A 23639-nucleotide genomic window follows, 5' to 3' on the forward strand; every position below is an offset into this window, starting at 1 on the left:
GGGTTTCCTCAAACACATGATTGCCAGCACCTCATGGTATAAATCAAAAAAATATTGACCTCACTTTGTTCTATAGAAAATCTCATTAGTAAGGAAGCATATATGAATTTTCTAAGTCAAGACCTATAGTAACCGACAGGGGTTTAGTGAATCTTCAAACACATGATAGCCAGCACCTTAAGGTATAAATCAACAAAGAATGACCTCACTTTGTTGTATAGAAAGTCTCATTAGTAAGGAAGCATATACAAGTTTTATGAGTCAAGACCTATAGTAACTGTTTTGGGTTTTGTTAGGTTAAGTTTGGGGTATCTTCAAACACATGATAGCCAGCATCTTATGGTATAAATCAATAAGGAATAACCTCACTTTGTTGTAAAGAAAGTCTCATTAGTAAGGAAGCATATATGAGTTTTCTGAGTCAAGACCTATAGTAACTGTTTGTGGCTTAGTTAGGTTAGGTTAAGTTTGGGGTATCTTCAAACTCATGATAGCCAGCATCTTATGGCATAAATCAACAAAAGAATGACCTCACTTTGTTGTACAGAAAGTCTCATAAGTAAGGAAGCATATATGAGTTTTCTGAGTCAAGACCTATAGTAACTGTTTGTGGTTTTGTTAGTTTAAGTTTGGGGTATCTTCAAACACATGATAGCCAGCATCTTATAGCATAAATCAACAAAGAATGACCTCACTTTGTTGTATAGAAAGTCTCATTAGTAAGGAAGCATATATGAGTTTTCTGAGTCAAGACCTATAGTAACTGTTTGTGGTTTTGTTAGGTTAGGTTAAGTTTGGGGTATCTTCAAACACATGATAGCCAGCATCTTATGGTATAAATTAACAAAGAATAACCTCATTTTGTCGTATAGAAAGTCTCATTAGTAAGGAAGCATATATGAGTTTTCTGAGTCAAGACCTATAATAACTGTTTATGGTTTTGTTACGTTAAGTTTGGGGTATCTTCAAACACATGATAGCCAGCACCTTATGGTATAAATCAACAAGGAATGACCTCACTTTGTTGTATAGAAAGTCTCATTAGTAAGGAAGCATATATGAGTTTACTGAGTCAAGACCTATAGTAACTGTTTGGGGTTTTGTTAGGTTATGGTAGGCTAAGTTTGGGGTATCTTCAAACACATGATAGCCAGCACCTTATGGTATAAATCAACAAGGAATGACCTCACTTTGTTGTATAGAAAGTGTCATTAGTAAGGAAGCATGTACGAGTTTTCTGAATCAAGACCTATAGTAACTGTTTTGGGTTTTGTAAGGTTAAGTTTGGGGTATCTTCAAACACATGATAGCCAGCATCTTATGGTATAAATCAACAAAGAATGACCTCACTTTGTTGTCTAGAAAGTCTCATTAGTAAAGAAGCATATATGAATTTTCTGAGTCAAGACCTATAGTAACTGTTTGTGGTTTTGTTAGGTTAGGTTAAGTTTGGGGTATCTTCAAAAACATGATTGCCAGCACCTCATGGTATAAATCAACAAATAATGACCTCACTTTGTTCTATAGAAAATCTCATTAGTAAGGAAGCATATATGAATTTTCTAAGTCAAGACCTATAGTAACCGACTGGGGTTTTGTTAGGTTATGTTTAGTGAATCTTCAAACACATGATAGCCAGCACCTTAAGGTATAAATCAACAAAGAATGACCTCACTTTGTTCTATAGAAAGTCTCATTAGTAAGGAAGCATATACAAGTTTTATGAGTCAAGACCTATAAAAACTGTTTGTGGTTTTGTTAGGTTAAGTTTGGGTATCTTCAAACACATGATAGCCAGCACCTTATGGTATAAATCAACAAGGAATGACCTCACTTTGTTGTCTAGAAAGTCTCATTAGTAAAGAAGCATATATGAATTTTCTGAGTCAAGACCTATAGTAACTGTTTGTGGTTTTGTTAGGTTAGGTTAAGTTTGGGGTATCTTCAAACACATGATAGCTAGCATCTTATGGTATAAATCAACAAAGAATAACCTCATTTTGTCATATAGAAAGTCTCATTAGTAAGGAAGCATATATGAGTTTTCTGAGTCAAGACCTATAATAACTGTTTGTGGTTTTGTTAGGTTAAGTTTGGGGTATCTTCAAACACATGATAGCCAGCACCTTATGGTATAAATCAACAAGGAATGACCTCACTTTGTTGTCTAGAAAGTCTCATTAGTAAGGAAGCATATATGAGTTTTTTGAGTCAAGACCTATAGTAAATGTTTGTGGTTTTGTTAGGTTAAGTTTGGCATATCTTCAAACACATGATAGCCAGCATCTTATGGTATAAATCAACAAAGAATGACCTCACTCTGTTGTATAGAAAGTCTCATTAGTAAGGAAGTATATATGAATTTTCTGATTCAAGACCTATAGTAACTGTTTGTGGTTTTGTTAGGTTAGGTTAAGTTTGGGGTATCTTCAAACACATGATAGCCAGCATCTTATGGCATAAATCAACAAAGAATGACCTCACTTTGTTGTATAGAAAGTCTCATTAGTAAGGAAGCATATATGAGTTTTCTGAGTCAAGACCTATAGTAACTGTTTGTGGTTTTGTTGGGTTAGGTTAAGTTTGGGGTATCTTCAAACACATGATAGCCAGCATCTTATGGCATAAATCAACAAAGAATGACCTCACTTTGTTGTATAGAAAGTCTCATTAGTAAGGAAGAATATATGAGTTTTCTGAGTCAAGACCTAAAGTAACTGTTTGTGGTTTTGTTAGGTTAAGTTAGGGGTATCTTCAAACACGTGATAGCCAGCACCTTATGGTATAAATCAACAAGGAATGACCTCACTTTGTTGTATAGAAAGTCTCATTAGTAAGGAAGCATATATGAGTTTTCTGAGTCAAGACCTATAGGAACTGTTTTGGGTTTTGTTAGGTTAAGTTTGGGGCATCTTCAAACACATGATAGCCAGCATCTTATGGTATAAATCAACAAAGGATGACCTCACTTTGTTGTATAAAAAGTCTCATTAGTAAAGAAGCATATATGAATTTTCTGAGTCAAGACCTATAGTAACTGTTTGTGGTTTTGTTAGGTTAGGTTAAGTTTGGGGTATCTTCAAAAACATGATAGCCAGCATCTTATGGCATAAATCAACAAAGAATGACCTCACTTTGTTGTATAGAAAGTCTCATTAGTAAGGAAGCATATATGAGTTTTCTGAGTCAAGACCTATAGTAAATGTTTGTGGTTTTGTTAGGTAAGGTTAAGTTTGGCATATCTTCAAACACATGATAGCCAGCATCTTATGGAATAAATCAACAAAGAATGACCTCACTCTGTTGTATAGAAAGTCTCATTAGTAAGAAAGTATATATGAATTTTCTAAGTCAAGACCTATAGTAACTGTTTGTGGTTTCGTTAAGTTAGGTTAAGTTTGGGGTATCTTCAAACACATGATAGTCAGCATCTTATGGCATAGATCAACAAAGAATGACCTCACTTTGTTTTATAGAAAGTCTCATTAGTAAGGAAGCATATTCGAGTTTTCTGAGTCAAGACCTATAGTAACTGTTTGGGGTTTTGTTAGGTTATGTTAGGCTAAGTTTGGGGTATCTTCAAACACATGATAGCCAGCACCTTATGGTATAAATCAACAAGGAATGACCTCACTTTGTTGTATAGAAAGTCTCATTAGTAAGGAAGCATATATGAGTTTTCTGAGTCAAGACCTATAGGAACTGTTTTGGGTTTTGTTAGGTTAAGTTTGGGGCATCTTCAAACACATGATAGCCAGCATCTTATGGTATAAATCAACAAAGGATGACCTCACTTTGTTGTATAAAAAGTCTCATTAGTAAAGAAGCATATATGAATTTTCTGAGTCAAGACCTATAGTAACTGTTTGTGGTTTTGTTAGGTTAGGTTAAGTTTGGGGTATCTTCAAAAACATGATAGCCAGCATCTTATGGCATAAATCAACAAAGAATGACCTCACTTTGTTGTATATAAAGTCTCATTAGTAAGGAAGCATATACAAGTTTTCTGAGCCAAGACCTATAGTAACTGTTTTGTTTTTTGTTAGGTTAGGTTAAGTTTGGGGTATCTTCAAACACATGATAGCCAGCATCTTATGGCATAAATCAACAAAGAATGACCTCACTTTGTTGTATAAAAAGTATCAATAGTAAGGAAGCATATATGATTTTTTTAAGTCAAGACCTAGAGCAACTGTTTGGGGTTTTGTTAGGTTATGTTAGGCTAAGTTTAGGGTAACTTCAAATTCATGATAGCCAGCACCTTATGGTATATATCAACAAAGAATGACCTCACTTTGTTGTATAGAAAGTCTCATTAGTAAGGAAGCATATACGAGTTTTATGAGTCAAGACCTATAGTAACTGTTATGGGTTTTGTTAGGTTAAGTTTGGCGTATCTTCAAACACATGATAGCCAGCATGTTATGGCATAAATCAACAAAGAATGACCTCACTTTGTTGTATAGAAAGTCTCATTAGTAAGGAAGCATATATGAATTTTCTGAGTCAAGATCTATTGTAACTGTTTGTGGTTTTGTTAGGTTAGGTTAAGTTTGGGGTATCTTCAAACACATGATAGCCAGCATCTTATGGCATAAATCAACAATGAATGACCTCACTTTGTTGTATAGAAAGTCTCATTAGTAAGGAAGCATATATGAATTTTCTGAGTCAAGGCCCAGAGTAACTGTTTTGGGTTTTGTTAGGTTAGGTTAAGTTTGGGGTATCTTCCAACACATGATAGCCAGCACCTTAGGGTATAAATCAACAAAGAATGACCTCACTTTGTTGTATAGAAAGTCTCATTAGTAAGGAAGCATATATGAATTTTCTGAGTCAAGGCCCAGAGTAACTGTTTTGGGTTTTGTTAGGTTAGGTTAAGTTTGGGGTATCTTCAAACACATGATAGCCAGCACCTTAGGGTATAAATCAACAAAGAATGACCTCACTTTGTTGTATAGAAAGTCTCATTAGTAAGGAAGCATATATGAATTTTCTGAGTTAAGGCTCAGAGTAACTGTTTTGGGTTTTGTTAGGTTAATCCCTTCACTCCGGCGACACCGACGTCGGTGTCCGACAGTGTCACCGTTAGTCCTCTTATAAACCTCTTCCATTTCCTCTTAATCCTTTTCTAAACCTCTTAAGAGGAATTGGAAGAGAATTAAGAGGAATTTATAGGAGGATTGAGAGGTTTAGAAGAGGATTAATCCTCTTGATCCTTTCCATACTATGACACCGACGTCTGCATCATGGATGGAAAGGGTTAAGTTTAGGGTATCTTCACACACATGATAGCCAGCACCTTATGGTATATATCAACAGAGAATTACCTCACTTTGTTGTAAAGAAAGTCTCATTAGTAAGGAAGCATATACGAGTTTTCTGAGTCAAGACCTATAGTAACTGTTTGTGGTTTTGTTAGGTTAGGTTAAGTTTGGGGTATCTTCAAACACATGACAGCCAGCACATTATGGTAATTAATTAGTAAGGTAGCAAAAATGAAAATGTTACCTATAGCAATTGTTTGGGGTTTTGTTAGGTCAGGTTTGTATACCGGAGGGTGGCATGTGCTTCAATAGGCGTCACTTAAACAATCCTGCCTGTTCCACCACCAGACTCAGGGACATTCACTAACAGCCCCCTAAAACTGAAGTCTTGAGAGGCAACAATAACCTCAGCAGTTTGACAGAGTGGAAATAATATGATGACTCTCTCTCTCTTTCTCACACCCACACCCACACACTCACCTGACTCTTGTATTGTGAATGGAAGGCGGCTTTCATGGCGGCCAGGCGGTTGGTGGCCGGGCCTGTCATGCTGGGGTCCCCTCCACCGTACGCCTGGCTGGCTGGGCCCACCGCTGCCGCCCCCTCGCCGCTGCCCCCTTCGCCACCATTGCCACCGTAACTGTCCCCTCCTTCACTGCCACCACTAAAACCATCGGTGCCTCCTCCCTCTCCCCCTCCTCCTCCCCCATCACCACCTGGAATGAAGGGAAAGTATTACATGTGTTTGTATTTCAAGTGTATCTTCGTTATTCCCTAATTTTTTTTCTTCACAAATCAAACAATAAATCTTAGAGTTAACAATAAGATTCCAATTACTGTACGATGAAGTAGCACAAGCCATAAATAGTATAAGCAACAAATATTTCCTATCAAAATATGAAGCAGGGCTAGCAGGTCTCAAATGGTGCAAGCTGCAGACCAAAATGAATGTGTCCCTATAAAAAGGCAAGTTACTCAGGTGCATCAAACGACAAAACCTTAAACAGCATGAGCTTGTGTAATGCCAAAGTCTCAAGCTATTCAACACCCTTTCTTTTATTCTTATTGGAAAGATATCAGAAAAAAATGCTAAGCTCATCTTCCTTAAAGAATGAAAGGAAGAAAGAAAGAAAAGAAAGAAAAGCAAAAAGCATCATACATCCAAGAATGAAAATAAGAAAAAAAAGCAACATACAACAAAGAAAGAGAGAAAGCAAAAAGCAACAAAAAAACATTAACACAAGCAACATTACAAAACACACAGGTACCAACAGTCCTCCCCCTTTTTCTACCTGTTGTCTCGTTAGCCGGGGTGGAGCCAAGGCCAGGCCGCTCCCTGAAGCCAAGGCCCCGTCCACCCAGAGCCTTGGCCTTGCCCTGCTTGAACCGGGACTTGCGGAACCAGGAGCTCTGCATGGCCAGGTCTAGCAGCTCCTTGGGGACCTCCTGCGCTGCCCCCTCCAGGTTGCGCACCAGGTGGCCAGCGAATTCCTTGTCCTTGTCTGTGACGAGAGTGTACGCCGTGCCCTTCTCCCCGGCACGACCTGGTGGGGAGACGAGGTTTTGGGTGATAAGGGAAAGTGGGTGTGAGATGATGAAGGCAAATGGATGTCAAATAATGGACATAGTAGTGAAGTAGAGTTACCTTATTAATTGTGTTTTATTTCTAGTACCTACATCTTCACTGTTTCTTGTACCTCTCCATTATTCTAACAACTGCAGCCTGGAATTAATTATGTCCTGTTCCAATGCTGCTATTACCTCTATTCCTCCATCACAGACACCACTGCTTCTGCCAACCAACATGCCTATTATCAACCCCCCACCCCCCTCCCCCTCCCTTCACCAATATCACCATTACTGCATCTAATTCTGACATATACTATTTTTTTGGCATCTCATTTTCCTTATAGATGAATGGTGTTTTGAGCATTTTCTCCCATAGTCCTTGATCTGCCTCCTCTTATTAGATGAAATAAGTAAATAAATAAAATAAAATATAACTCTGCTCACACACACACACACACACACACACACACACACACAGATCCCCCTCCCACACCCAGCCACACTACACTCACCAGTACGCCCAATACGGTGGGTGTGGGTGTCAATGTCCCTTGCCACATCGTAATTCACAACAGTGCGGATGTGTGGGATGTCCAGACCACGTGCGGCGACATCGGTGGCAACGAGGATGGGCTTGTCCTTCCGCTTGAACGCCGTGATGACCTCATTACGCTCGTACTGGCTCATGTCGCCGTGGAGGAGCAGCGCGTCGAACTCCTTGATCTGTAGGTTGTTGCAGAGCTCCTCGGCATTGGCCTTCTTGGTGACGAACACGAGGATGCTCCCCTCCGACATGAACTCCACAAGCCGCTGTGTCAACCAGAGCCACTTGTGGTTGTTGGAGTTTAGGAGCCGGATAATCTGTGTGCGAGGTGGGGAGAGGTTGATGAGAGAAGGAGGAGATGGATAAAGACAAGGAGAGGTTACATAAAAGCAGGGATATTTGATGTGAAGGCAGGGAGAGGGAGATGGAGCAAGGAGATGTAGATAAGGGCAGGGAGGGGTATGAGGGCAGGGAGAGATGAAACAAAGGAAGGAAGAGGTGAAATGATGCCAGGAAGAGATGGACGAGGACAGGGAGACGTAGATAAGGGCAGCGAGTAGTGAAATGAAGGCAGGGAAAAGATGGATCAAGGGAGGAAGAGATGGCTAGAGAAAGGGGGAGATAGATAATGGTACAAGTAAGCATGTGAACAAGGAAGATTATAAAAAAATATGACAAAGAGAACGACAATACCCATCCTCCTGCTGCTGCCCCCCCCACCCCCCTCCCCTCCCCTTGAAGCACCCCTTACCTGCGTCACGTCCTGGTTGGCCTCTCCCAGCTCGCCCTGCACCACCCTCACAGGATCCGTCAGCACGTCCCGGGCCAGCCGCTCCACCTTGCGCTTGAAGGTGGCGGAGAAGAGCAGCGTCTGTCTTTCTGGCCGCACGTGATCACATATTGACCGCACCTGCACACCGGGCGATAAGGAGTGGCCGATGATTATGTGTTGTTCATGTGATGGCAGTGTGAATGTCATTATTGATATATTCACTAGATGCCTTACAGAAAGTTTTATCGATAAATTCAACTGGCACAGTGTTATGGCATTAGTGGATGAATCAAATTTTGAGTTTAAAGTTTTCTAGGAGGGTAGAAAAGTGGGTATTTTTTTTAGCTGGCTTGATGAGGAGAGCTGGAGAATACTTAGTAGCTGGTGTGACTAGTGACCCAGCAGGCTGACTGGTTACTTACAGTCTCCCATAGCCTTGTGTATCCCCAGAAATAATCATGTGCCACCAATAGCCTGTACTGTTAATCTTATAATCTCTTTTGTTTCATTCACAAAGTACTGATGAGGGTCACAATTATTAAGGGGACACAAATGTAACCAATAAAGTATTAACATTGGCAGGTGAGAGTGATGGTAGTCGGAGGGACCACAAGCAGGCGTGGGAGCCCATGACCCACCTGTGGCTCGAACCCCATATCAAACATGCGGTCGGCCTCGTCCAGCACCAGGAAGGTGACGCGCTGCAGGTTGGTGGCCTTCATCTTGATCATGTCAATCATGCGGCCGGGCGTTGCCACCACGATCTCAGCGCCGGCCTCCAGTCCTTTGCTCTGCTCCCACTTGCTGCCGCCACCATACGCACACACAACCTGCACAGGGAGAGTCATGGATACAATAAAGTACTACACTGTTACTCTGCTATTCTGGCACAGTCTTCCTCCTACTCTACTTCCTCTTTCCAATAAGTTAGGGTCTCTAAAGAGGAGAGTATCAAGAGCCTCATGACACTACTGGACTTATATTTGCTCATACTTTTAGGCAACTTTTTTCTGTTCTCTTTATAAGCAGCCTATGATGGCATTTTCAAAAGTTCTGTTCAGTGCTTGGTCTGTCTTCTCTAACTTAAAAAAAATCTATGATCAGAGTGATATGAGTGGTCAGAGGGGCAGAGATGGATTAAATATCTATACATTTTATTATAAATACCATGACTAGTGGAGAGGAGAAGGATGAGTAGCCAGCCTGACTCACCTGAATGTTGTACACCTTGCCGAACCTGCGCGCCTCTGTGTAAATCTGTTGTGCCAGCTCACGTGTGGGAGCCAGGATGAGGCCGATGGGACCCTCGCCAGGAGACAGCTCCCTCTGGTCCATGATGTGCACCAGCATGGGCCAGATGAACGCTGCTGTCTTGCCGCTGCCAGTCTTAGCGATACCGATGGCGTCGCGGCCACTCAGCGCAATGGGCACGGACTGGGACTGGATGGGCGTTGGCTGGGTGTACTCTGACTTGCGGATAGACTTCATGAGCGCCTCGTCAAAACCAAAGTGTCCAAAGCTTGTGACTGGCTTGGGTGCGTCAAAACCTGTAACCTGAAGAAGGATGGAGATCAGAATGAGTTTGTGTATCACACGTATACATAAAACAAACACTTGTGATCGAAGAGAAGGATGAGAGATGAGCGAGGTTTTATTATTATGCAACACAGACATAGGAAGCTTGTGACATGGGTAAAAGACAGAGAAGAAAGTGAGTATATATGTAGCACCCCTATACATATATACAGACACAAACAAACATACATGTCATAAAAGAAAGTACTAAAACCCAACACCCTTCCATTTCCCTCATCCCCACCCATACTCACCCCTAAAAAATAAATAAATTTAATAAAATGAAAAAATATATAAAGAAAAAAGAAAAAAGAAAAGAAAATGAAATGAGTGGAATGGAATGGAACGAATAAAACTAAAACAAATAAATAAATAAATAAATAAAATAAAATAAAACATTGCCACCTCCTCACACAATCATCTTCAAGTGCCCCTTTCCTCACCTTGATGCCCAGCTTGGTCCTGAGTTCGTGCACCTGGGCAGAGGAGAGCACAGCGATGTCCTCGTGCTCCTGGTAGAAGTTCTTGGTGAAATCCTGGTACTGTATGGCAGTGTGGTCGATGGGGGGCAGCGGATCAATGTACTTGGGTTTCTTGGGGGCGATGGGGTTACCGTCCTCGTCATACTCGATCTCGTCCTCGCTGTCCTCCTGTTGCCTGTGTGGAAGTGAGGGTACATGATAGTTATTACCCTTTATTATTATTATTATTATTTTTTTTTTACAGCAGGAGGGAGCAGAGCAAAACTAACATACAACTCTGTCTGTCTATCTCTGTTTTACATCCTAAGACCAGTTTCATAGCTCAACACCGTGTCATTAGAAGCACCCAAACCAATTTATAGTCTCATTATTTGTCAGGTATTCCACTAAGCACTTGATACTTTAGATTTCTTTTTTGTACATTATCTTCAAATTTGTTAACTTCTATATAAACACCAAACAGCGCCTTTAGTATTTGGCTTGGGAGCTTACAAACCTATCGCACTGAACTTTGGAACTGCCCTTTTATCTGTCTGTCTTTATCTGCCTTTCTCTCCTCCTCACCTGCCAGCATTAGGGTTCTCCTGTATGTATCTGTAGTAGGACTCCTCGTCATCCTCCTCGTCTATGTCGTCACGCACGCCCTTCATCTCCTTCTTCTCCTCACTGCCCTTCACCTTCGTTCTCTTCACCTAGGAGGCAGAATAAGGGAGACTTGATGGGTGGTTTTATAAGGTAACAGCACTCATAAAGGAAGAAGCATGATGTTGAGCTTATAAACACCCTTGATAGCCCTGCAAACCCTTTCCCACAGATAAGTGCTATGATGGAAGATGTTTAGGAGGGGCATATAACTGACACCTAAGAACTGAAAGGTATGAGGGCCAAGGAAGTAAGAAACAACCAATCTGTCTCTACCTCACTTGAGGATTGAACCTTGAAGGGTCTCTCAGCTGTGAGTATTAGAATGATAGCTGTTGTATTGACAATAAAGGAAAACCTAAATTGGAAACAAGAAAGCATAGCAAAGAATACATGAAGAGGGGTATAAAAACTGAATGGCAGCCTGAAAAGGAAGAGTTAATCAATGCACATCCTCACCTCCTGCTCTATGCCGGCCATGAAGGCGTCCAGTGGGTCCTCGTCAGAGTCTGAGGATTCCTTGCGTTGGGGCCCCGGGCTGCCTGGCGCTGGCTGGTACGCTCCCTCAAAGCTCTCATCCTCGTCATCAAAGTACCTGGTGAAGTGGAGATACACCAATTATGTGCCTGGTGAGGTGAGGGCACAGTAATCAAATGCCTGATGGGACATGAGAACTATGCCTCAGGTGCCAAAGAGAAGAATATATGATAATGATATTCACACATTTCATTAAAAAAGAATCATAACTTTTCTTTCTATTTGAAAAATTCATTGATAATCTCCAATTCACAAAACAGTAAAACATGAAACAACAAAAACAAATAAGATAAATACAAGGTGAATAAAGAAGACAAAACTCAAACAGTTCAATAATGTATATATAGAAATAACAATGGAAAAACTTATAGTTTATGGAAACTTTGAGAAGAGATAAATACAAGTCCCATAACATTAACAACTTAAGGACATCCATTGCAAAGGTCACACACATTCTGAACATCAACAGAAAGTAATAAAACACAAGCGACTTACTCGTCCTCGTCCCTGGGTCTCTTGCGTGGCTGGCCGTACCCGCAGCCGCCTGAGATCGCGTTCTGGCTGATGGCCGTCATGGTGTGGTAGCCATGCTTGCTGAGGGTGGCGTTGGGGGGCGGGGGGATGGTCTCCTGTTTCTTGGCAAAGGAGAACCCCCCGAAGCCAAACCCTCGGCCCCTGTTGTAGCTCATGGCTGGTGTGTGTGTGTGTGTGTGTGTGTGTCTTGCTGTGAGTGGATGGCTCTGCTCTGCTTTGTGTGATGAAGAACCTGTAAGAAATAAAAAACAAGGCTTAGAATGAGTTAATCAATGATGCCTATGAACTTGACAGCAAAGACTATATTCTGCTACAACACATTATTCTTTTTACATGACTTTGTTCTGCTATGTGTGATGAAAAACATGCAGGATAGACATAAATGGTTTAGAATATCTCACCACTTAACAGCATCACATCACACCCCTAACCTCACCTCATCTCCACTCACACCACCCACACATCACCACTCAAGACAACACCATCACTTCACCATACCGCTAACTTTACCTCATCACCACTCACAACACCCACACACCCTCATCACCACACACAGACATTCATCACCACTCAAGCCAACCCCATCACTTCACAACACCGCTAACTCAACCTTATCACCACTCACAACACCATAACACCCTCACCAACACTCAATACATCACAAGCAGGCCAACATCATCACTTCACCACACCGCTAACCTCACCTGCATCACCACTCACACCAACACCACCACACACACACACTCACCACTCATTGTCATCCCATGCAAGTTAACACCACAAGCTTCTCACCACTTCACCACAGCCCTGACCTAACCTCATCACCACTTACATACCCTCAACACAACACCACAAAACCCTCATCACCACTCATTGTCATCCCATGCAAGTTAACACCACAAGCTTCTCACCACCTCACCTTAGCTCACCACACACCTAACCTAACCTCATCACCACTCACACATCCTCAACACAACACCACAAAACACTCATCACCACCACCAACAACACCACAAAACACTCATCACCACCACCACCACCACCACCGCGTCCCGTACCCAATGACCCTCTCACCACAGCCACACCACAGACATCACCACAGCCACACAGCCTCACCACAGCCCTCCACACAACCCCCCACAGCCCCTTCAGCCCTCACCACATCCCCCCATAGCCCACACATCCCCCTCCCCCACCACAGCCACAGACCCCACAGCAATACTTCTTAGCCTCACCACAGCCTTCCACACCCTCGCCACAGCCTCACACTCGCCTTCCTCTCCTCGCCACAGCCACAGCCTCGCCACACTCGCCTCCTCTCCTCGCCGCAATCAATCGGTGTTTACAAATGTGTCCCGCCGCCTAAAGACGCCCGCCCCTGCCGAGGACACTTGCAAGGGGGGATTACGTCTTACAGCTCAATATTGGCGTTTTTGTGTATGTTTTTCAAGATAAAGTGATGGTTTTTAGATGTAAATCTCTGCAGATATGGCAGGAGCTCCATCCCGTACCGTGCTTTGACTCTAAAACTACAGAGTTCGTCATATATAATTTTTAATATGTATATACATTATTTATATATTCTTTAGGATTGTGTTCATATTTTTTAAGCTAAGATGTTTTTACAGGTAAATGCCTGTAGATGGTGGATAGTATAGTAGATACTGCCGGAGCATCGTACCCTGGGGGCGTTACGGACGGTACACTACCAAGGGCTGCATGAGAAATTCAAATACTGTATGCGTATGACACCGCAGCGTCAAATGTTCCTGTAAGAGACCCAACAGTATCAAAGGGATGCATTCTCCATGCTCCATTGCTACCCTTGTAGTATGCGTGTTATGCACCAATACAGCTGCTCTGCGCATTATTCATCCAGATCCAGGTCCAGATCCAGATGATCCAGTAGCTACCAGAGTCGGGGGGATATGCTGCCAAGAGATCGACCACTACAGGGCCCCGGTGCTGAGTTCGGAAAAGGTTAAGGGACGCTGATCTAGAACCACTACCTTTTCCTTTTAGTTTAGCCGTGGGGTCTAATGATTTTCCATCCTTCATTAAATTTTCAGTGTCTTGACATTTACACTAAAGTTGAAGGTCGCCCCAGTCTCGTAGGGCCGCGGCGCATTGAGCTCGGTGGGTCATCGGCGCGCCCTTGCAAGATGAAGGGGAGGAAGGAAGAGGATGATGATGATGATGATGAGGAGGAGGAGGAGGATATGCATGAAAGGAGATAGGAAGGTCATTCTATAGAGGAGGAGGAGAAGGAGAACATAAAAAGGGTCGGAAAAGACTTTGTTGTGTTGTGCCTTAAAGTAAACACTCAGGCGCCCAAGCACACATATTTGACAAGGCTCTCGTAGGCGTTTTGGGGCATTTCCAGTGATAGTTTAATGACCCTTCTTTTGTGCCATGGACGTGAAAAAACCCTCATGAAAGCCCAATTAATCTCCTTTTCGGGCTTTGGAAAGAGTTGGCGTGGGAGGTGGATCGAAGCATCTGAGATTACCGGAAATTATTGTGCGTATGTACCGGGCGATGCAATCAATAGTTCCTTCGTCCAAGACCATCGCGCGTGAATGACCTGTTGCGATTGAGTCGGAGCGGTTCATTCAACACTGCGGAAGCGCCGAGATGTAGTTCAGGGTCTATTTCGGGATGTATGGCCTCTGCAGTGCCCTCCCCAGATGTCTATTTTTCACTCATGTATTAATTTGCCATTCGCCTCAGGTTGCAATGCTCCAGTCTTTTACTTGATTCTTTCGTCATGCTATCCAGTTTTACGTGTCTATATCTCACAGGCATCGTATATATATTAAGTTTAAATTGTGCTTCTTTTTGTGAGTATATTCTTGGTTGAGTTCAGTGAGGATGAAGTCTGCGGAGTGACACGACTATTCTTTTAAATGTAATGTTATATAGTACTTAATCACTTCTCTTTTGCATGATATCGTTTTACCTTTTTGAAGTCATGTTATAGCAGCTACTTCATAAACTCCCTTTTAAGATTGTTTTTTTTTTTTGTGATGGTTTGTATATGTCATGTCTGTAGATGTGCCAGGATTGTTTTAACTGGTTTGCTGTCATTCCTTTTTCTTTCTCTTCTTTTCCCTATTTAGTTTTGAGATTGTTAAGGTCTTTTAAATTCCTAACATCTCTTTTTCATGCAGATTCTTCCCCTTGACTTGATCACCGCCTTTTTTTTAATATATATAATTTGTACTAGCTTGCTGTTATTCCTCTTTATTTATCTTTTTCTCTATCTAGTTTTGAGGTTGTTCAGTTCTTTTTTAAATCCACAACATCTCTTTTCCATCGACTTAAATTGATCGCGCTTCTTTTAATATTACTTTTACTGCCTTGCTGTCATTGCTCTTGATTTCAGTTTTTTTTTTCCCCTCTGTTGTTGAGGTTATTCAGTTGAGTTCCTCTTGTTCAGTTCAGTTCTTGCAGTTCAGTTCTTCCTCAGTTCAACCTTTATTCACTTCAGTATTTTTTTTAGTCACTTCAGTTTAGTTCTCATTCACTTCATTCTTCTTCAGTTTAGTTCTTCTTTTTCAGTTTTCCTGTTATTCATGCAGTTCAGTTCTTATCCAGACATAATCCAGTTCATTCTTATTCATTGTAATACTTCTTTTTCAGTTTTCCATTTAATCAGTTCAGTTCGATTTTTTTATTCAGTTCTTCTTATTCAGTCAACTTCTTCATATTCAGTTCAGTTCTTTCAATCCCCGACATCTCTGTCCGTCTAAACCCTTCCCCTTCGCCGCCCCAAAAGTAACAAGGTACTGGCGGCTGATATTCATTATTCTACTGCTCCGAGGCGGCCACTTGAGGCTACACAGTTACTCAGATTGTATAGACCAGCCTCGAGTCACTCACGGGCCGGCACGTTATCTTGCAAAACACCTGTATTCACGAGCACGATGGTACCTACACATAATTTGTAGACGTGCCAGCTAACGGGGCCACGCAGACAGCCGTGCAGCCTACACCTCAGCCCTGCTTCACACACACACACACACACACACACACACACACACACACACACACACATAGTAAGAATTCTTTACCAAATGAAATAGCATATGCAAAAAAATATACACGATCGAGGTTTAGAAATGTAATGTAATGTAATAATGTAATGTAATATAACTGCGAGTCATATTACGAGCTTGAACACACACACACACACACACACACACACACACACACACACACACACAACTTACATTCCTCTTCACCAAACAAACTATCTTAAACTGTCACTTCTAAGTTCGGATATGATTGACAGGACACGGAATTCAAGACAGAAGCTCAAATAACAATACAACATAAGGTAAAGCTGAACGGCGAAGTAACAAACAAACACACGTAACAAATCTTAATCTCCGGGTCTTGGTCGAGAGAGGGAGGAATTAAAGCAAACAAAAGACTGGGCACGAAAAAGTTATTAGGTCACAGCCATATTGCAGTGACATCACCCCCTCCCCTCACCCACCAACCCTCCCCTTCCCTCCTTCCCCCTCCCCTACATTGCTCACGGCCGTACCATGCATCTCCCCCACCACCTTCCTCTTCCTCTTCCCGTCCCCTTTCTTCCATCCCGAATCCCCATCCCCATTCTCAACATCACCATACCATTCCCCCACCACCCTCCAATTCCCTTCTTTCCCCTCCCAGTCCATTCCCAACACCCCCACACCCCACCACCATCAGCACCACCCCTTCCCTCCTTCCCCCTCCCTTGTTGCCTTAAGATCACCATACTCCTCTTCTAACCTCCCTTTTCTCCCTTCTTTTCCCCTCCTCTACCACTTTTCCCTCTCCCGGCCTCCACCACCCCTTCCACCCTCCCCCATTCCTTGTTTCCATAGAATCACTATACCTTTCCCCTTATCTGCCCTTCTACCCTCTTTCTTTTCCCCTCCCCTGTTACCTTCGCACCCTCTTCCCCTACCTCAAAGCCCCCTCTCACACCTCCGCCGTTATACATCTCCCCTTCCCAACATCCAATAACCCCCCCCCAACCCCACTACCATCACCACAATTAACCCCCTCCACCACAAGTCATTCCTCTTCCCTACAACTTTAACCCCCCCACCGCCACTACCACCACCACAATCCATCCACCACAAGTCATTCCCCTTCGCCAGCACCACCACCCCCCTTCCTCACCTCCACCCCTACACCACACACACTACCACCAGTCCCACTACACCGTTTTATTTTTATTATGTTTTTTCTTTACGTTCCGCTTAAAGCACCGGTAGGCTTTCTTGGTAGGGCCCGAAATGGCGCAGACAAGTGTTTTATAGTGGCGCCATCTTATTTGACTCATGCTGCCCCCAGGAGCTTATCTTTGATCCTTCGGGAGTTCATCTAGAGTCCGGGTTGCTAGGTGACCATCGGGATAGCATGCGGGTAGTCTTAAGCCACTCGGCGATGACTGAAAATTGTGCATGTGGCGGCCCCTCCATTCAACCCTAACCTATGCTATTACACTCCCCTCTACCACCCCTCCCGCTCCTCCCCACACTACTCTAACCCCCCATCTCGCCCCCCTCACCACCACACGAAGGGGCGGGGCACTCTCACGCCCCCGCCACCTCGATCTTCCCTCCCAGTCGTGATTTGAGGCACAGGGCGGGGCTGGAATGGGGGGTTGGGGGTATGAGGGGGGTGGAATGGGGGAGGATGTTGGAATGATGCTGATGATGGTGATAATGATGACGTTGTAGTGTTGCGCCTATGCTGCCTGACTGCCTAGCTACACGCAATGCCTGCTAATTGTTATTCAAGTTGGGACTTCTTCTTCGTTCCCATTATTTATTATTTCGAGACAGTGTGGCTAATGATGTGCCTGCAGCCTCCCATCCGTTGTGCGGTGATGATGATGATGGTGATGATGATGGTGATAATGATGAAAGAGAATGAAAGAACGAAAGAAAGAAAACAAAGGAAAGATGAGGATGAGAAGGTGATGATGATGATGGTGATGATGATGAAAAAGAATGAAAGAATGAGAGAAAGAAAACAAAGGAAAGATGAGGATGAGAAGAAGAAGAAGAAGAAGAAGATGATGATGATGGTGATAGTGATGAAAGAGAGAGAATGAAAGATAGAAAAAAGGAAAAATGAGGAGAAGAAGAAGAAAAAAAGAAGAAAAAAAGAGGAAGAACAAGAACAAGGACAAGAAGAGATAGAAAGAGAAGAAAAAGATGATGATGGTGATGGTGATGAGGAACGAGATAGAGAGAATGAAAGAGAAAGGAAAGCAAAGGAAAGAAGAGGGGAGAAATGAAGACAAAAAAGAGAAAATAAAATAATAACAATAAAATGAATAAGAAGACAACAACAACAACAACAACAACAATAACAACAACAACACCGTGACAGACAGACAGGCCAACTCATTCCCTCCCCTTCCCTCCCCTCTTCCCCCCCCTCCTCAACTCTGCACAGGCACAGTATTATTGCGGTGTGGTGATGGTGGTGGTGGGGGGGGGGAGGGGGGAGGGGAGGAGGAGGGGGAGGAGGAAGGGAGAGGAAGAGGAGATAGGGAGGTGGGAAGAGGTGTGGGAATGAAAGCTTTTTCTTCTTCCTCTTCTTCCCTCTTCCTCCTCCTCCTCTTCCTCCTCCTCCTCCTCCTCGAACCGCTACACTCCACAGGCCGGAAGGATGCAACTGATTCTTTCTCCTCTTCTTCCTCTTCCTTCATACTCTTCTTCCTCCTCCTCCTCCTTCTCCTTTCTATTCTTTCTCCTCTTCTTCCTCTTCCTTCATACTCTTCTTCCTCCTCCTCCTCCTTCTTCTTTCTGTTCTTTCTCCTCTTCTTCCTCTTCCTTCATACTCTTCTTCCTCCTCCTCCTCCTCCTTCTCCTTTCTATTATTTTTCCTCTTCTTCCTCTTCCTTCATACTCTTCTTCCTCCTCCTCCTCCTTCTTCTTTCTATTCTTTCTCCTCTTATTCCTCTTCCTTCATACTCTTCTTCCTCCTCCTCCTTCTCCTTTCTATTCTTTCTCCTCTTCTTCCTCTTCCTTCATACTCTTCTTCCTCCTCCTCCTCCTTCTTCTTTCTATTCTTTCTCCTCTTCTTCCTCTTCCTTCATACTCTTCTTCCTCCTCCTCCTCCTTCTCCTTTCTATTCTTTCTCCTCTTCTTCCTCTTCCTTCATACTCTTCTTCCTCCTCCTCCTCCTTCTCCTTTCTATTCTTTCTCCTCTTCTTCCTCTTCCTTCATACTCTTCTTCCTCCTCCTTCTTCTCCTTTCTATTATTTTTCCTCTTCTTCCTTTTCCTTCATACTCTTCTTCCTCCTCCTCCTCCTTCTCCTTTCTATTCTTTCTCCTTTTCTTCCTCTTCCTTCATACTCTTCTTCCTCCTCCTCCTCCTTCTTCTTTCTATTCTTTCTTCTCCTCCTCCTCCTTCTCTTCCTTTCTGCTCCTTCTCCTCATCTTGGTTTCTTGTTTTCCTCATTTCCTTTCCCTTTCTACTTTTTTTCTTTTTTTTTTTTTTACTTCTTTTCATCCTTTTCTTCCCTCTTCCTTCTTTCCTTCCTTCAATATCTTCCTCTTCCCTTCACCTCTTCCTGATCCTCCTTCATTCTCTACCTTTTTATTACTTCTCCTCTTTCTCTTCCTTCCTGCTCTTTATCCTAGTTTCCCCTCTTCCTCCTTCTTCTCCTCCTCCATCATACTCGTTATCCACTTCTTCCTCTTCCTTCCTTTCTCTTCCTCTTTCTTTTTGTACACTTTTTCTCGTTTATTCTTCATACTCTTTGTTCCTTCTCTTTCCCCATTCTTCTTCGGCTAATAACAACAACAGCAACAACAACAACAAGAAAAACAAAACAACAACAACAAAAAAAAAAAACGAGTCACGTATCATCATTATCATCATCATCATCACCACCAGCAACAGCCACAAAGAAAATCACATGAAGGAAGAAAGAAAGAAAGGAACGAAGGAAGAAAGAAAGGAAAGGAGGAAAAAAGAAAGGAAGAAAGGAAAGAAAGAAGGAAAAGAAGGAAAAAAGGAAAGAAATGGAAAAACAAAGAAGGAAAGGAAGGAAAAAAAGGAAAGAAAGGAAAAAAAACAAAGAAGGAAAAGAAGAAAAAATCAAAGAAGGAAAGGAAGGAAGGAAGAAAGGAAGGAAAGAAGGAAAAAAAGGAAAGAAATGGAAAAACAGAAGGAAAAGAAGAAAAAAAGGAAAGAAAGAAAAAACTAAGAAGGAAAAGAAGAAAAAAACAAAGAAGGGAAGGAAGGAAAGAAGGAAGGAAGGAAGAAAGGAGTGAATGCCTTACAGATAAAATAAATGTTACCTGTCTTGTCTTCATTCAGCACACCGAACACACACACACACACACACACACACACACGCACGCACACACTCGATTCGCATTAATAGCTCATCAGCCTCCCCCCTCTCCCCCTAACCCCCCCCCCCCCCTCGACATTACTTACACTTGTTGAAAGGAGGAATACACCAGGAGGAGGAGGAGGAGGAGGAATGGGAGGGGGGTTGCTAGCGAGAGGAGAGGGAGGAGGGGGGGAGAAGGAAGAGTGGAAGGAAGGGGAAGGGGAGGAAGGAAGAAAGTGGAGGGAAGGGGAGGGGGAAGAAGAAAGAAGGTCGAAGGAAGGAGATGGAAGAGGAAAGGCACGGAGGGTGGGGTGGGGAGAGAGAGAGAGAGAGAGAGAGAGAGAGAGAGAGAGAGAGAGAGAGAGAGAGAGAGAGAGAGAGAGAGAGAGAGAGAGAGAGAGAGAGAGAGAGAGAGAGAGAGAGAGAGAGAGAGAGAGAGAGATTTACATAGATTTACATAGAAAATCAGACCACACAGACCCCCTGGTCCAGACTTGGTGGTCTGTCCTTAAACCTAAGTGATTTTACATTGATCAGAAGACTCCAAAACGTTGCATTTCTACTCTAGTTGATATTAAGTTGAAGGAAGTGACGGTCGAGCTTGTTTTGAAGGAGTCAATCGTGTTACACTGGACCACTGATGGTGGAAGCTTATTCCATTCTCGCACTACAACGTTGGTGAAGAAAAATTTGGTGCAGTCTGAATTTACTTGTCTACATCTGAGTTTTACGCCATTGTTCCTCGGGCGCAAAGTGTCGTCGATCATAAACAATGTTGATCTGTCTACATTCGTGAAACCATTAAGTATTTTAAAACATTCGATCAGTTTTCCTCGGAGGCGACGTTTCTCAAGAGAGAACATGTTAAGGGTAGAAAGCCTTTCTTCGTAGGATTTGTTGCGCAAGGAAGGGATAATTTTCGTTGCCCGACGCTGAACACCTTCTAATTTAGCAATATCCTTTGCATGGTGGGGAGACCAAAACTGTACCGCATATTCCAAGTGGGGTCTGACTAAACTGTTGTAGAGCAGTATTACATCTTTATTCTTGAATACAAAGTTTCTTTTAATGAAGCCCAACATTCTGTTCGCTTTATTTGCTGCATCGATGCATTGCTGTGAGAATTTGAGGTTTGACGCGATTTTGACCCCCAAGTCTTTGACGCATTGAACGCTTTTGAGTTTAACGCCGCGCATTTCGTATTCGAACTTCTTATTCCTCGTTCCAACTTGAAGGACCTGGCACTTGTCTACGTTAAAGGGCATCTCCCATCTATCCGACCAAGCTGAAATTTTGTGCAAATCCTCTTGGAGGCTTTGCCTGTCTTCGTCAGTGAGAACCGAGTTGCCAATCTTTGTGTCGTCTGCAAATTTACTAATGCGGTTATTGAGTCCAACATCCACGTCGTTGATGTAAATAATGAAGAGCACTGGGCCAAGGACCGAGCCCTGAGGGACGCCACTAGTGACAGGCGCCCACTCTGAGTTAAATCCGTCGATCACTACTCTTTGTTGTCTGTTGCTCAACCAATTCGCGATCCATTGGTTTACTTGACCGTCAATACCTGTTTGCTTTAATTTGTAAAGTAATTTATGATGCGGGACTTTATCAAACGCTTTCTGGAAATCAAGATAGACTACGTCCAGTGATTTGGTTACGTCATAAACAGTGAAGAGGTCGTTATAAAAGGTTAATAGGTTTGATAGGCAGGATCTTTTGTTTCGCAAGCCATGTTGTGAGTCCCCAATCAATGAGTGACTTTCAAGGTAATTCACAATTTTGTCTCTAATTATGCCCTCAAGTAGCTTACCTACAACCGAAGTTAGACTAATGGGCCTGTAATTACCTGGTACTTTTTTGTCTCCTTTCTTGAAAATCGGTGTCACGTTAGCCTTTTTCCAATCTGAAGGGACGATGCCTTGTCGCAAGGACATATTGAATACGGTTGTGAGGGAGGAGAGTATTTCGCTCTTTGTTTCTTTCAGCAGAGTTGGATATACTTTGTCAGGTCCAGGACTTTTATTTGTTTTAAGTGAATGGAGAGCTTTAAGGACTTCATCGGTTGTTATTTCAAAATTAGGCAATGCATGCTCGAGATTTACAATAGTACTGGTGTTGGTGGTAGCGAGAGGAAGACTGTTAGTATTAAACACCGAGGAAAAGTAATTGTTTAAGAGGTTTGCAATGTGTTGGCTGTCAGTCACTAGTGCACCGTCGCTGTTTGTTAAAGGTCCAATACCACTTTTGATAGCCTTTCTGTTGTTTATGTAACTGAAGAAAGATTTCGGATTATTTTTACAGTTGAGAGAGAGAGAGAGAGAGAGAGAGAGAGAGAGAGAGAGAGAGAGAGAGAGAGAGAGAGAGAGAGAGAGAGAGAGAGAGAGAGAGAGAGAGAGAGTTATTTGATTGATTCAGTTCGGTCAAATACAAATAACAAGTCCGCTAATTTATACAACAATGACGGAACCAAGTACGACACTCTTTTAAATATACGATATGCCTACACACCCAGATTTGATAAGGCTTTCGTAGAGGTTGTTGTGGGTATTTCCATGGGTAGTTTTTGGAGCCTATTGATAGTTTGACAAGACTTCTGCACGATGAATATGAAAAACACTCATGAGAACTCGACTAACCTCCTTTGTGGCCTCTGATGGACGTTGTGGGTATTTCCATGGGTAGTCTTATGAGCCAAGTGATAGTTTGCCAAGGCTTCTACACCATGAATATGAAAAAAAAACTTTCATGAGAACCCGACTAAATCTCTATTCTTCCGTTGTTCATCCTCACCTCATCATTAGTCTCACGTATTCCTCCTCTTCATACTCCTCGGAAAATCTCTCGCCTCGGTCTTCCCCTCACAGTCCCCCACTCACGCCTAATCTCCCTGGTGGCCTTTGAAAATATGTTGCGAGAGTCGAAAGCGTCTGAGAATACGAAGTTGGGGCCGGATTCATCAAGCCACTACAAGACCGGTCGTTGGTAAGTCTTTTAGTAAATCTGTCAGCTACGAATGATCCTTGTGTTTAGGCTGCTCCGACGACAATGAATGAAGTACTGGCCTGGTCAACACTTCTTTCATTGCCATTAGAGTCACCTTAACTAACATCAAGAGCGTTCCTAGATGATGGAGTTACCAAAAGACTCACCAACAACAGGTCTCGTAAGTGGTTTGATGAATCCGCCCTCAGCTGGTCTCGTGAACGGCCTCGGACAGAATAAAGGGCGCTCCGTGTGTCCAGTACCAACACGTGACACAATCTGCTCCTTCTTCTCCCCCCGTGAGTGCTGTCCCATTACATACAGATGTCAGCATTGTACTGTAATGATTAATGAATGTAGATAAAGATCCTTAAGT

General features: G+C 42.8%; 1 protein-coding gene and 1 long non-coding RNA gene across 6 annotated transcripts in view; both read right to left on the reverse strand.

Annotated features, from left to right (window-relative positions):
- The window catches only part of LOC127007765 (ATP-dependent RNA helicase DDX42-like), a 31745-nt gene that overhangs the window by 3840 nt on the left and 4266 nt on the right, over positions 1-23639 (reverse strand). The window contains exons 1-11 of one of the 5 annotated variants that reach the window (XM_050879049.1): positions 13196-13351; positions 11884-12154; positions 11311-11446; positions 10774-10901; positions 10171-10384; positions 9365-9706; positions 8791-8982; positions 8132-8290; positions 7349-7697; positions 6560-6811; positions 5748-5983 (exon numbers count right to left, since the gene is read on the reverse strand). In XM_050879049.1, the coding sequence (XP_050735006.1) occupies positions 5748-5983; positions 6560-6811; positions 7349-7697; positions 8132-8290; positions 8791-8982; positions 9365-9706; positions 10171-10384; positions 10774-10901; positions 11311-11446; positions 11884-12077 (2202 nt within the window). In that variant the 5' untranslated portion in view covers positions 12078-12154; positions 13196-13351. Of the gene's footprint in view, positions 1-5747; positions 5984-6559; positions 6812-7348; positions 7698-8131; positions 8291-8790; positions 8983-9364; positions 9707-10170; positions 10385-10773; positions 10902-11310; positions 11447-11883; positions 12155-12323; positions 12693-13157; positions 13352-23639 lie in introns of those variants that run through there. The other 4 variants (XM_050879050.1, XM_050879052.1, XM_050879048.1 and 1 more) reach the window with 4 other exon arrangements.
- LOC127007769 (uncharacterized) lies at positions 780-3378 on the reverse strand. Its single transcript, XR_007760517.1, has 3 exons — positions 2777-3378; positions 2059-2126; positions 780-919 (listed from the first exon to the last, which is right to left on the reverse strand). It is a non-coding gene; the product is annotated as an uncharacterized LOC127007769 (long non-coding RNA).

Source organism: Eriocheir sinensis, chromosome 36, assembly GCF_024679095.1.
Source record: "Eriocheir sinensis breed Jianghai 21 chromosome 36, ASM2467909v1, whole genome shotgun sequence".
Classification (NCBI taxonomy): Eukaryota; Metazoa; Arthropoda; class Malacostraca; order Decapoda; family Varunidae; genus Eriocheir; species Eriocheir sinensis.